The sequence below is a fragment of the Artemia sp. Qi Xiang Cuo genome, chromosome 3, assembly GCF_049724085.1.
Source record: "Artemia sp. Qi Xiang Cuo chromosome 3, ASM4972408v1, whole genome shotgun sequence".
Taxonomy (NCBI): domain Eukaryota; kingdom Metazoa; phylum Arthropoda; class Branchiopoda; order Anostraca; family Artemiidae; genus Artemia; species Artemia sp. Qi Xiang Cuo.
The window spans coordinates 50,460,679-50,476,258 of NC_142796.1; the positions used below are offsets into that span (position 1 = coordinate 50,460,679).

The window sequence follows — 15,580 nt, forward strand, 5'->3', positions numbered from 1 at the left end:
TATTAAAAAGGCACTAGCCCTTTCAATTTTCAATCGAATAAGCCCTTTTTGCAGTTTCTACGACAACACTTTCTATAAAAAACATTATATGCCCCAGGGCATAACTTACAACCCTTGCCCTGAGGGCTGTGAAGGGATTGCCATCCTCAAAGAACTAATTTCTAGAGCCTTTAACTACGTTGAACATGGCAATCTAAAAATTTTGACTGGATGTGTTTTGGGAAAAGAGGGCGTGAGAGGGGGGGGGGTTAGTTGCCCTCCAACCCCTTCCGACTATTAAAAAGGGCACTAGCCCTTTCGATTTCCAATCGAATGAGCCCTTATTGAAGTTTCTACGACAACACTTTCTATAAAAAACCTTATATGCCCCAGGGCATAGCTTACAACCCTTGCCCTGAGGGTTGTGAGGAGAGTCATCCTCAAAGACATAATTTCAGGACCTTTCAACTACGTTGAACAAAATGGCTATCTCATTTTGATTGGATGTGTTTGGGGATATGATGGGCGTGAAACGGGGGCTATTTGCCCTTCAATCACTTTTGACTATTAAAAAGAGCATTAGCCGTTTAAATTTCCAATCGAATGATTCCTTTTTGAAGTTTCTACGACCACGCTTTCTTAAAAAAACCTTACATGTCCCCAGGGCATAACTTACAACCCTTGCCCTGAGGGATTTGGGGAATCGAACTTTCTAGGGCGGGGGTAACTATTTAGTTTAAATAATTCTCGGAGGAATTGAGTTTTATGGATGGTATGGAAAAAATGGTACTTGTTAAATATTCGGATAAACATACGACTAAGAAACGCTTCACTATAAATAAGGCTATCGTGTTTTTCCGAACTTTCTAGGGCGGGGATAAGTATTTAGTTTAAATAATTCTAGGAGGAATTGAGTTTTATGGATGGTATGGAAAAAAGGTACTTGTTAAATATTCGGGTAAACATACGACTAAGAAACGCTTCACTATAAATAAAGCTATCGTGTTTTTCGAAACTTTCTTGGACGGGGGTAACTATTTAGTTTAAATAATTCTAGGAGGAATTGAGTTTTATGGATGATATGGAAAAGTGGTACTTGTTAAATATTCGGGTAAACATACGACTAAGAAACGCTTCACTATAAATAAGGCGTTTGTTTTTTTTCTGAACTTTCTAGGGCGGGGGTAACTATTTAGTTTAAATAATTCTAGGAGGAATTGAGTTTTATGGATGATATGGAAAAATGGTACTTGTTAAATATTCGGATAAACATACGACTAAGAAACGCTTCACTATAAATAAGGCTATCGTGTTTTTCCGAACTTTCTAGGGCGGGGATAAGTATTTAGTTTAAATAATTCTAGGAGGAATTGAGTTTTATGGATGGTATGGAAAAATGGTACTTGTTAAATATTCGGGTAAACATACGACTAAGAAACGCTTCACTATAAATAAAGCTATCGTGTTTTTCCGAACTTTCTAGGACGGGGGTAACTATTTAGTTTAAATAATTCTAGGAGGAATTGAGTTTTATGGATGATATGGAAAAATGGTACTTGTTAAATATTCGGGTAAACATACGACTAAGAAACGCTTCACTATAAATAAGGCGATTGTGTTTTTTCTGAACTTTCTAGGGCGGGGGTAACTATTTAGTTTAAATAATTCTAGGAGGAATTGAGTTTTATGGATGATATGGAAAAATGGTACTTGTTAAATATTCGGGTAAACATACGACTAAGAAACGCTTCACTATAAATAAGGCTATCGTGTTTTTCAGAACTTTCTAGGACGGGGGTAACTATTTAGTTTAAATAATTCTAGGAGGAATTGAGTTTTATGGATGGTATGGAAAAAATGGTACTTGTTAAATATTCGGGTAACCATACGACTAAGAAACGCTTCACTATAAATAAGGCTATCGTGTTTTTCCGAACTTTCTAGGGCGTGGGTAAATATTTAGTTTAAATAATTCTAGGAGGAATTGAGTTTTGTGGCTGGTGTGGAAAAATGGTACGTGTTGAATATTTGGGTAAAAAAACGACTAAGAAACGCTTCACTATAAATAAGGCTATTGTGTTTTTCTGAACTTTCTAGGGCGGGGGTAACTATTTAGTTTAAATAATTCTAGGAGGAATTGAGTTTTATGGATGGTATCGAAAAATGGTACTTGTTAAATATTCGGGTAAACATACGACTAAGAAACGCTTCACTCTAAATAAAGCTATCGTGTTTTTCCGAACTTTCTAGGACGGGGGTAACGATTTAGTTTAAATAATTCTAGGAGGAATTGAGTTTTGTGGATGATATGGAAAAATGGTGCTTGTTAAATATTCGGGTAGACATACAACTAAGAAAGGCTTCACTATAAATAAGTCTATAGTGTTTTTCCGAAATTTCTAGGGTAGGGGTAACTATTTCGTTTAAATAATTCTAGGAGGAATTGAGTTTTATGGATGGTATGGAAAAAATGGTACTTGTTAAATATTCGGATAAACATACGACTAAGAAACGCTTCACTATAAATAAGGCTATCGTGTTTTTCCGAACTTTCTAGGGCGGGGATACCTATTTAGTTTAAATAATTCTAGGAGGAAATGAGTCTTATCGCTGTTATGGAAAAATTGTGCTTGTTAAATATTTTGTTGAACACATGACTAAGAAACGCTTCAATATAAATAAGGCTATCGTGTTTTTCCACATCTTCTAGAGCGGGGGTAACTATTTAGGTTAAATAATTTTAGGAGGACTTGAGTTTTATGGATGGTATGGAAAAATGGTACTTGTTAAATATTCGGGTAAACATACGAATAAGAAACGCTTCACGATAAATAAGGCGATTGTGTTTTTTCTGAACTTTCTAGGGCGGGGGTAACTCTTTAGTTTAAATAATTCTAGGAGGAATTGAGTTTTATGGATGATATGGAAAAATGGTACTTGTTAAATATTCGGATAAACATACGACTAAGAAACGCTTCACTATAAATAAGGCTATCGTGTTTTTCTGAACTTTCTAGGGCGGGGATAAGTATTTAGTTTAAATAATTCTAGGAGGAATTGAGTTTTATGGATGGTATGGAACAATGGTACTTGTTAAATATTCGGGTAAACATTCGACTAAGAAACGCTTCACTATAAATAAAGCTATCGTGTTTTTCGGAACTTTCTAGGTCGGGGGTAACTATTTAGTTTAAATAATTCTAGGAGGAATTGAGTTTTATGGATGATATGGAAAAATGGTACTTGTTAAATATTCGGGTAAACATACGACTAAGAAACGCTTCACTATAAATAAGGCGATTGTGTTTTTTCTGAACTTTCTAGGGCGGGGGTAACTATTTAGATCAAATAATTCTAGGAGGAATTGAGTTTTATGGATGATATGGAAAAATAGTACTTGTTAAATATTCGGGTAAACATACGACTAAGAAACGCTTCACTATAAATAAGGCTATCGTGTTTTTCCGAACTTTCTAGGACGGGGGTAACTATTTAGTTTAAATAATTCTAGGAGGAATTGAGTTTTATGGATGGTATGGAAAAAATGGTACTTGTTAAATATTCGGGTAACCATACGACTAAGAAACGCTTCACTATAAATAAGGCTATAGTGTTTTTCCGAACTTTCTAGGGCGGGGGTAAATATTTAGTTTAAATAATTCTAGGAGGAATTGAGTTTTGTGGCTGGTTTGGAAAAATGGTACGTGTTTAATATTTGGGTAAAAAAACGACTAAGAAACGCTTCACTATAAATAAGGCTGTTGAGTTTTTCTGAATTTCCGAGGGCGGGTGTAACTATTTATTTTAAATAATTCTAGGAGGAATTGAGTTTTATGGATGGTATGGAAAAATGGTACTTGTTAAATATTCGGGTAAATAAACGACTAAGAAACGCTTCACTATAAATAAAGCTATCGTGTTTTTCTAAACTTTCTAGTTCGGTTGTAAGTATTTCGTTTAACTAATTCTAGTAGGATGTGAGTTTTTTGGATGGTATGGAAAAATGGTACTTGTAAAATATTCGGCTAGACATACGACCAAGAAGCGCTTCTCTATAAATAATGCTATCGTGTTTTTTAGATCTTTCTAGGGTGGGGGTAACTATTTAGTTTAAATAATTCTAGGAGTAATTGAGTTTTGTAGCTGGTGTGGAAAAATGGTACTTGTTAAATATTCGGGTAAACATACTACTAAGAAACGCTTCACTATAAATTAGGCTATTGTGTTTTTCTGAAATTTCTAGGGCGGGGGTAAGAATTTAGTTTAAACAATTCTATGAGGAATTGCTTTTTGTGGATGGTACGGAAAAATGGCACTTGTTAAATATTCGGGTAAAAAATCGACCATAAATAAGGCTATGGTGTCTTTCTGAACTTGCTGTGAGAGGCGGGGGTAATTATTTTGTTTAAATAATTCCATGAGGAATTGAATTTTGCGAATGATGCGGAAAAAATGATACTTCTGGGGTAAATTCAGTTTTCAGGGACGAAAAAATGGTAATTATTTAGTACCCAGTATACAGATGACTTGAAATGCTTTAATAGAAATAATTTATTGCTAAGGATACCTCCTCGACGGATATTTTTTTTATTGTATTTTATAGCTAGAAGCCAAACGTTATTTAGTGTTTGTCACACCAACTAGTAAATATTTATCGGGGTTTTATTTTTCCTGTTCAATTATTTTCAGTGTAAGCCAATATAATTACCTCATTCTTTTATTCTAACTTAACTTGTAGGAATAGGATATCTAGAATAAGGATTCATTCCCTCGACAAAATCAGTTTATTCATGTAAAATAGTGAACAAAAGGCTATTAATTCTCCGTATTCTTCTTCTTCTTCTTCTTATCTAGCTAAACGTTGCGCTGTGTTTGTCACACCAACTAGTAAATATTTATAGGACTTTTATTTTTTCCGTTCAATTATTTTCAGTGTAAGCTAATATAATGCTAGGGGGAGTAAAAATGGTAGTTATTTAGTACCCGGTAAACAGGTGACTTGATATGCTTCATTAGAAGTAGGTTATTGCTAATAATAACTCCTCGACAGATATTTTTATGGCTCTAACAATTGTACTCTATGCTTGCCCAGAGACACGATATGGCTTTCCCACTATTGCTCTATGGCCGATTATCGACACCACCTAGTTTATTACATGTATTAAATCAGTATTTTTTACACAGTGGAACGATAAACACATAACTAATATCTATAAAAAAGTGAATATGAAACATTTTGAGGAAGTGTGTTCACATGATAGTGTTATTGAAGCATTGAATACTGACAAGGAGAAGTATTTAAAATATGAAATAAGTGCAAATGGTAGCAGTATCAGAAACGCATGCGTGCATTGTCATGATAGTAAGGAATTGAATTTCTTTGGAGCACCAAAAAAATTCAACTCTTGTGATGGTGGATATGCGAGATTGAGAAATCCGGAGATGATTGCACTCAAAGAGAATGCCATCATAAAAATAATAGTTGATGAAGAGGGGCATCTTCTTGCTAGTGCTTGTGGTAACATGTTACCCAGTGTTAAACCATATCGTCAGCTTTCGGGTATTAGCATTCAAATGAAAGCAAAGACGAAAAGAAAGGCCTACTCTTCTACTAATATCATAAACCATATCCTGTCTACGTGCCGGCACTGTTACCTGTGTAAAAATAGAGGTATAATAGACAGTTATATTGCGAGAAAAATTAAAATTATATTGGCAGAAAATATAACTAAGGAATAGAAAGATGAATCGATGAAAAAAAAGCACCAGCAAACGTTACTGCCATTGATCAAACAGTCAATAAATCAAATAATACCAAAGATGAAAAGCATATTGAGCCTGTAGATGACACACCTGTAAAAATTGTGTATGAGTCAAAATGGAATAATGATTATTCTACTGATTACGAACTATGAACGATATCCAAAAAGTTGGATTGATCTAGGTTCACTTAGAGTGGCGCGCCACTCCCTAGATCAACCCAACTTTTTGGATATCTCTCTCACTATGACTCTGTTTGTGTGTCGTGTCTGTGCGTGTGTCCTCTCAATGTGTGTGTGTGTCATCTCTGTGGGTGTGTCGTCTCTTTGTTTGTGTTTGTCTCTGTGTGTTTGTGTGTGTCTCTGTGTGTGTCTCTGTGTGTGTGTGTCTGTGTGTGTGTGTGCCTCTATGTGTGTGTGTCTGTGTGTGTTTGTCGTCTCAGTGTGTGTGTCGTCTCTGTGTGTGTGTCGTGTGTCTGTAGTCTCTGTGTCTGTGTGTGTGTGTGTGTGTGTGTGTGTGTGTGTGTGTGTGTGTGTGTGTGTGTGTCTGTGTGTGTGTGTGTGTGTGTGTGTGTGGTGTGTGTGTGTGTGTGTGTGTGTGTGTGTGTGTGTGTGTGTCTGTGTGTGTGTGTCGTGTCTGTGTGTGTGTCGTGTCTGTTTGTGTGTGTGTCGTGTCTGTTTGTGTGTGTGTCTGTGTGTGTGTGTGTGTGTGTGTGTGTGTGTGTGTGTGTGTCGTGTGTGTGTGTGTGTCGTGTGTGTGTGTGTGTGTGTGTGTGTGTGTGTGTGTGTGTGTGTGTGTGTGTGTGTGTGTGTGTCGTGTGTGTGTGTGTGTCGTCTCTGTGTGTGTGTTGTCTCTGTGTGTGTGTCGTCTATGTGCGTGTTGTCTATGTGTGTGTCGTCTCTGTGTGTGTCGTCTCTGTGTGTGTCGTCTCTGTGTGTGTGTCGTCTCTGTGTGTGTGTTACAATTTATTCATAATTTCGTGAATGAAATTTCTGCGTTGTGTATACAAGAAGTGACTTCAAGAATGAGTTTGTTACCTATTTACAATTACTTCATAATTTCTTGAATGAAATTTCCGTATTGTTTATCCAATAGGTGAAAACAATAAAGAGTTTATTGTTTACTTGCGATTTTATTATGATTTCTTTAATTAAATATCTGTATTGTGTCCAGGAAGCAAATTCAAGAAAGCGATTGTTACTTACTTACAATTTCTTCATAATTTAATAAAATGAATAGAACTTCTAAAGAATAAAGACGGGTTAAGCTTAAAGATATTTATTGCTTAAACATATTAACAGATTTCTTTTTGAGAAAAAAAAACAACAACACATATTTACATAAAAATAGTACTTAAAGTTCACACTTAAACATCCAGAAACGATGGTCCCATGATATAGAATAGTTTTTTACCATGTCTTATGGATTTATCACGATCAGGTGTGTCCTTAGGCATCCACTGCGCGAAGAACCTAACCTCGTCTTCAGGACGGTGATAACCCCCTTCAAATTTAGGACACTTAAACTCTTCTAGATTGAAAAGTGGAATCCTAGGGTCACACTTTTGAATTAAAACTTTATCTGTAGGTACATTACCCTTTACGTAGAGTGCTTCAACCCTGAAAAAGCTGCAAATTTCACTGACTTCCTCCTGAACATTTCTCAGTTCCTGACCAGTATTATTAAGGGGTGTAATCACTCTATCATAGAATCCCAGTCTGTTTATATGACGTAATGTAGTACTCCACAAGCTTTTATCATACTCAAACAGATTATAGTTCACTCTCCAATGATAACAGTCAATTTCTTCGAGATCCATAGATAATAATAAAAAGGCACATCCAAATAAAACACCACACGAGGATTTTTTCAATCCGATGAATTCTGTGTCATACATTCGTATCAGCTTGGCGGCTATTAATGTAGTTGTTAAGTAGAGAAATACTTCATTAAACTTATATACAATCGCTCAAGGTTGAATGGAGTTATGGCTAGGGAAATGAGTCCTAAAACCGTCTGAATTAATTGTGGAGAGGAGTCATAGGACCCTTAGAAGTCATTGCGGGGAGGAGTCATAGAACTCTCGGTATCTATTGCATGCAAATGAAGACTGGAAATTACATTTTTTGTATAATGTATGTATTGTGTATCCAAGAGTTGAATTCAAGAAAGAGTTTGCTACTTACTTACTCACAATTTTTTCATAATGACTAATCCGACAATTGATGATGATAGAGAATTTATTCATTCTAATTGATAGATTTTGTCAATGCTATCCGATGTATCTGACATATGATATCAATAAAGAATATTGATAAATAAATTTGTTCAATTTGATACTTAAATTATGTCAGTGTTATCAAACGTATCTGTCAAAAGACATCGATAAAGAATTTATTCACTCTGATACTTTGATTTTGCCAATGCTATCCCATGTATCTGTCAATAGATGTTGACCTATCTATCCGATATATGATGTATGTAAATTCCTTTTCTTACATCTCCGATGTTTTATTAGACATTCTAAACGTTCGATATGCTAGCTTACTCTAAAAATAATGAACACATAACAATGTAATGCATAATATATTTTTAATAAAATAATGTCATGAAGAATATTAATACAAAAAATATATATTATTATACATTATTAATATCAATGAACAACTTTGGACATTTAGAATCTGTTCCATAAAATGGTTCACCATGTTCTCTCTTGATACTGAAGCTATTGTCTTCTCTTAGTTCGTAATCTGTAGAATAATCATTATTCCATTCTTACTCGTGCACAATATTTATAGGTGTGTCATTGACAGGCTCAATATGCTGTTTGTCTTCGGTATTATTTGATTCATCGACAGTTTGATCAATGACAGTAACGGTTGCTGGTACATTGTTTTTAATCGATTCATCTTTCTATTCCTTAGTGATATTTTCTGCCAATGTCATTTTTATTTTTCTAGCAATATCACTGTCTATTATCACACTATTTTTACACAGGCAACAGTTCCGGCACATAGACAAGATATGGTTTATGATATTAGAAGAAGAATAGGCTTTTCTTTTCTTCTTTACTTTCATTTGAGTGCTAATACCCGAAAGCTGACGATATGGTTTAACACTGGGTAACATGTTACCACAAGCACTAGCAAGAAGATGCCCCTCTTCATCTACTATTATTTTTATGTTGGCATTCTCTTTGAGTGCAATCATCGCCGGATATCTCAATCTCGCATATCCACCATCACAAGAGTTGAATTTTTTTGGTACTCCAAAGAAATTCAATTCCTTACTGTCATGACAATGCACGCATACGTTTCCGATACTGTTACCATTTGTACTTATTTCATATTTTAAATACTTCTCCTTGTCAGTATTCAATGCTACAATAACACTAACATGTGAACACACTTTCTTAAAATGCTTCATATTCACTTTTTTAGAGATATTAGTTATGTGTTTATCGTTCCACTGCGTAAAAATACTGATTTAATACATGCAATAAACTAGGTAGTGTCGATAATCGGCCATAAAGCAATAGTGGGAAAGCCACATCGTGTCTCTGGGCAAGCATAGAGTACAATTGTTAGAACCATAAAAGTAACAGTCGAGGAGGTATCATTAGCAATAACCTACTTCTAATGAAGCATATCAAGTCGCCTTTTTACCGGGTTCTAAATAACTACCATTTTTACTCCCCCTAGCATTATATTTACTTACACTGAAAATTATTGAACGGAAAAAATAAAAGCTCAATAAATATTTACTAGTTGGTGTGACAAACACAGCGCAACGTTTAGCTAGATAAGAAGAAGAAGAAGAATACGGAGAATTAATAGTCTTTTGTTCACCCTTTTACATGAATAAACTGATTTAGTCGAGGGAATGAATTCTTATTCTAGAAGTTCTATTTCTACAGGTTAAGTTAGAATAGAAGAATTAGGTAATTATATAGGCTAACACTGAAAATAATTGAAAATAAAAAATAAAATCCCGATAAATATTTACTAGTTGGTATTACAAACACAGAGCAACGTTTGGCTAATAGCTATAAAATACAATAAAACAAATATCTGTCGAGGAGGTATCATTAGCAATAAACTATTTCTAATAAAGCATTTCAAGTCACCTGTTTACCGGGAACTAAATAATTACCATTTTTTCCTCCCTCAAAACTGAATTTACCCCAGAATGATCATTTTTTCCGCATCATTCGAAAAACTCAATTCTTCATGGAATTATTTAAACAAAATAATTACCTCCGCCTCTCACAGCAAGTTCAGAAAGAAACAGTACCCTTATTTATAGTCGAATTTTTACCCGAATATTTAACAAGTACCATTTTTCCGTACCATCCACAAAAATCAATTCCTCATAGAATTGTTTAAACTAAATACTTACCCCCGCCCTAGAAAGTTCAGAAAAACACAATAGCCTTATTTATAGTGAAGCATTTCTTAGTCGTATGTTTACCCGAATATTTAACAACTACAATTTTTCCACACCAGCCACAAAACTCAATTCCTCCTAGAATTATTTAAACTAAATAGATACCCCCACCCTAGAAAGTTCGGAAAAACACGATAGCCTTATTTATAGTGAAGCGTTTCTTAGTCGTATGTTTACCCGAATATTTAACAAGTGCTATTTTTCAATACCATTCATAAAACTCAATTCCTCCTAGAATTATTTAAACTAAATAGTTATCCCCGTCCAAGAAAGTTCCGAAAAACACGATAGCTTTATTTATAGTGAAGCGTTTCTTAGTCGTATGTTTACCCGAATATTTAACAAGCACAATTTTTCCATACCATCCATAAAACTCAATTCCTCCTAGAATTATTTGAACTAAATAGTTACCCCCGCCCTGGAAAGTTCTGAAAAACGCAATAGTCTTATTTATAGTTAAGCGTTTCTTAATCGTATGTTTATTCAAATATTCAACACGTACAATTTTTCCACACCAGCCACAAAACTCCATTCCTCCTATAATTATTTAAAATTAAGACTCTCCCCCGCTCAAGATTTTTAACTAAAACACAAGAGACTTCTGTATAGTTAAGTCTTTCTTAATCGTATGTGTACCCTAATACTGAAAACGTACCATTTTTCCACAGTAGCTATCAAAATCAATTCTTCCTAGAATTATTTAAACTAAATACTTACCCCCACCCTAGAAAGTTTGGTAAAACACTATAGTCTTATTTATAGTGAAGCGTTTCTTAGTCGTATGTTTAGCCGAATATTTAACAAGTACCATTTTTCCATACCATCCATAAAACTCAATTCCTCCTAGAATTATTTAAACTAAATAGTTACCCCCGCCCTAGAAAGTTTGGTAAAACACGTTAGCCTTATTTATAGTGAAGCGTTTCTTAGTCGTATGTCTACCCGAATGTTTAACAAGTACCATTTTTCCATACCATCCATAAAACTCAATTCCTCCGAGAATTATCTAAACTAAATAGTTACCCCCGCCCTAGAAAGTTCGGAAAAACATGATAGCCTTATTTATAGTGAAGCGTTTCTTAGTCATATGTTTACCCGAATATTTAACACGTAACATTTTTCCAGACCATCCATAAAACTCGATTCCTCCTAGAATAATTTAAACTAAATAGTTACCCCCGCCCTAGAAAGTTCAGAAAAACACAATAGCCTTATTTATAGTGAAGCGTTTCTTAGTCGTATGTTTACCCGAATATTTACAAGAATTATTTATTTAACAGAAATCATCGCTTTTTGAATGACCACCAAGTAAAGATAAAAAAAACACAGAATGTGGCATCTATCCATCTTGCCCCCTATCAATTCTGAGTTTCTGGCTAGAATTAGACAAATCCCGTCTTAATAACCAAGCCTTTGTTTTCAGATATGCCACGTTTGAAGTTTGGTTCCAAAAACGCACTCTTTTCTGTAATTACAAGCACATGTGGTTTTAATCTATGTGATGACATGAGCTTGCGAACCCTTTTCTCCAAAAGTGACCGTTTCTTGTAACACAAATGCTTTTATTTAGATCGGAAAAAGATTTTTGATAACTGGAAAAAAGGACATTTTTGAACGAAATAACTATTTCTACAGAGCAGGGGGGGGGGTGGTTTTTGTTTACATAGAGGAAAAAAGCGTACTTTGCTTTTTCTAACGAGTATACTATTGTATGGGTTTTTATTTTTGGAGGGTGGGGGGAGGGGGCTAAGTCCCCCTGAAATTTGAATTTACTGGTAAAATGATTTTTTTTATCTGGAAATAAATTAAGAAATTCAATAAACTATACTCAAATGGACAATTGGCGAATTCATTGTTTCAAAGTTAATAATATTCAGTGTACTATGCTCGATATGTTAAAACATAATGAAAATTAAATTCTAATGCACGAACGTTTTATACGGAATTTTCAAGGACGAATAAAAACGGATGTTACCTCGAAAAAAACACTCTGGTTGAGTTACATAATTTTGTGCATGCTCCCAAAACATGTTTGACTACTTTATATCATACCAGTTTTTTAAGAATGTGCACGTGAACTCATGACGTACATTCTTATGAAATTTTTATTAATAACAGAAAAAAACCTGTTTGACCACAATATATTATTACGACCATACTCTCAAAACATGTTTGACCACATTATACACCGCCAAATAACCAGTCTGGTAATCTGCCTTGGAAAGGTGCCAATCCTATACTTGCAAGCAAATTCCATATTAGCATTCTACTCAAATGGCACTAGACACTCCAATTTTCAATCGAATTAGCTTTTTTTGAGGTTTCTAAGACAACAGCCTCTTTAAAAACCTTGTATGCCCCCCAGGGCATAACTTAAAACCATCGTCCTGAGGGCTGTGGGGGAGTGTCTTCCTCAAAAACATATTTTCTATCTGGAAATCAATTACGTTGAACAAAATGGCTATCTCAAAATTTTGATTGGATATGTTTGGGGGAATGATGGGCGTGGGGGGGGGGGCTGGTTGCCCTCCATTCACTTTTGACCATTAAAAAGGGCACTAGCCCTTTGAATTTCCAATCAAATGAGCCTTTTTTGAAGTTTCTACAAAAACACCTTCTATAAAAACCTTATATGCCCCCAGGCCATAACATAAAACCATTGCCCTGAGAGTTGTGGGAGAGTTTCCTCCTCAAAAACATATTTTCCATTTGGAAATCAACTATGCTGAAAAAAATGGCTATCTCAAAACTTTGATTGGATGTGTTTGGGGAAATGATAGGTATGGGGGGCTAGTTGCCCTCCAATCACTTTCGATTCTTAAAAAGGGCACTAGCCCTTTGAATTTCCAATCGAATGAGCCTTTTTTGAAGTTTCTACGACAACGCCTTCTATAAAAACCTTATATGCCCCCAGGGCATAACTTAAAACCCTTGCCCTGAGGGTTGTGGGGGAGTGTCCTCCTCAAAAACATATTTTCTATCTGGAAACCAACTACGCTGAACAAAATAGGTATCTCAAAATTTGGATTGGATGTGTTTGGGAGAATGATGGGCGTGGGGGTGGGGGGGGGGCTAGTTGCCCTCCAATCACTTTTGACTATTTAAAAGAACACAAGAACTCTCGATTTACAATCGAATGAGCCCCCTTTAAAGTTTCTACGATGACTCACTCCATATAAAGTGCGAAAAAATAATAATAATAATAATAAAACATTGGAGGCATATGGCCTTTATAGCCGTTTTATAGACTGTATATTACCCACTATTGGCATTATACCTGGTGAGAGCAAAATGCTGTTTGATGGATCAATCTAAAATTTTTGTATGCTGTTCAATTACTTTGTGGTTATCAATAAAATATTTAGTCTTACGCTTATGTTTTTAAGATAATTTTAATTGTATACTGAAAGTTACTAATGTCACAACTGATGTAAGACTATGAAATACTTTATAGATTCGTTAGGTGTTGTCAGGCTACATACTCACTTTTGACTCTTAAATCAATAATCCTGTTTTTATACTTGACTTTTGGGTTTTCAGTAAAGCGCTAGTTTCGTATAATCATAAAAGCATAGTTAAACATATTTAGTTGGTTTATTTGTACTAGTTATATTAAATAAGCTGTAAAGTAATAATTTGTGTCCGTTTTAAGTTTCAACTTTGCTCTTTACTTCCCTCGGAAAAACTTTTTTTTTCGTATAATCATAAAAGCATAGTTAAACATATTTAGTTGGTTTATTTGTACTAGTTATATTAATATATATTAAATAAGCTGTAAAGTAATAATTTGTGTCCGTTTTAAGTTTCAACTTCGCTCTTTACTTCCCTCGGAAAAACTTTGTTTTTCAAAATTATTAACTTACTAAGAAGCAGTGAAGGTGTATTAAATCCGGCGTTATCAGTTGAGTCAGCTAGGGTATAAATCTCAGTTAAAAAAAGGATGAAATAATTTCTCATAGAACCCGCTATAGTTATCACAAAAGATTGTGAGAATTATTCGTCTTTTTGCTAAACGCAATACTGATGCAAGGAAATTAAATTTAGAAACGTCTTTTATGTTCAAATAGTTAAAGATTTCTTTATTTGACACAGATTACGGAAAGAAAAGATAAGAGATTTGATAAGATGTTATGTATTCAGATAATTTAGTTCCTTCAGAAGTTCGAGCACATAAATAAGTATGTCTTCATCCATTTTTTTTATTTTTTAATAATCAAGGATATGATGTGTTAAACCGGGTGGCAACCTTCCACCAGGATGAAGTCAGGGTAGAATTTTTTCTTTGTATGCGACTGTTAGTACGGGAGCCAATAGACAAAAAGATGCTTATTTTCAGGTCGTCATGACACATCTGTTTCACGCAATTTGAAAGCAGTTTCTAGTCATATTGAACACGCTGATTACGATTATACCCGGGAATAGGTAGCTCCGAGGGGTTCTTGACACTTAAAAATGACCTTAAAGATTAGGAAAAAACTATCTCGAGATTTTTTTTTACAGTTTTTTCAAGTTTGTAACGGTATCTGTTTAAGGCTTATGCAAATCGTGCAATTTAAAGAAGAAAGAGAAATAATGGTCAACAAATAAAGTTTTAAAGTTACCCTCTAGGTTATATCAGTCTTAGGCTATTTCTTTTCTTAAATAGGAAATTATCAGTCCTTTTTCTTTTCTTAATTCGTTTCTTTTCAACAATAGGCAGAGTTATAGATGAGTTTTTTTCTATCTTGTAAAATAGCAGGTAGGTAGGAAAATGAGATTATCAGGACTGAATTTAGGGTGTAATATAGGCTAGACTATACCCTTGGGAAGTTTTTTTAAGAGACAGGCAATGTAAATTTTGACAGAAATTATCTATCTCAATTTTGGCTGTTTAGCTTATTGATTTCTTTGGGTCTAAGTTTTGAAGGCACAATTTTTATTGTGACTACAGAATTTGAAGTTATATCAAGGATCAAGAAAGGATCAAGGATCATTCAATACTCTATAAACACAATCAAGAAAGGCTCAAAATGCTCTTTTAGTGCCTTTTTTGGTCAATATTTACCAAATCATATTATTGAGTTTCAAATTAAGTGAATATACCATTCCATGCCTTTTTTAGGCTTTTTACAAATATAATAATCATTTTTGTCAGAAATCGATTTTACCCTTCCCCTCCCCCCTGTTTATACAATTCAGGGTATATATTTGCAGATTAGGGGGTGGGGGTAAATTTTATTTCTAATGTAAATGAGAGGTAAGTATAAACTTTCCCCCACCCCCCTAATGTGCAAATATATGTCAATATCTACGAAATCATATTATTGAGTTAGGAATAAAATGAATACTCCATTCGATGCCTTTTTTATGCTTATTATGAACATGATAGTTATTTCAATCGGAAATGAGTTTC

The 15,580-nt window shown here is 34.5% G+C and overlaps 1 protein-coding gene across 3 annotated transcripts in view; it reads left to right on the forward strand.

The window, feature by feature from the left end:
- The first annotated feature begins 14,311 nt into the window (after window positions 1-14,311).
- Window positions 14,312-15,580, forward strand: part of LOC148954238 (oplophorus-luciferin 2-monooxygenase non-catalytic subunit-like) — a 46,172-nt gene continuing 44,903 nt past the window's right edge. For 2 of the 3 annotated variants that reach the window (XM_089086088.1, XM_089086090.1), the window contains exon 1: window positions 14,372-14,456. In XM_089086088.1, coding sequence (XP_088942214.1) covers window positions 14,446-14,456 — 11 coding nt within the window. In that variant the 5' untranslated portion in view covers window positions 14,372-14,445. The other variant, XM_089086089.1, reaches the window with a different exon arrangement.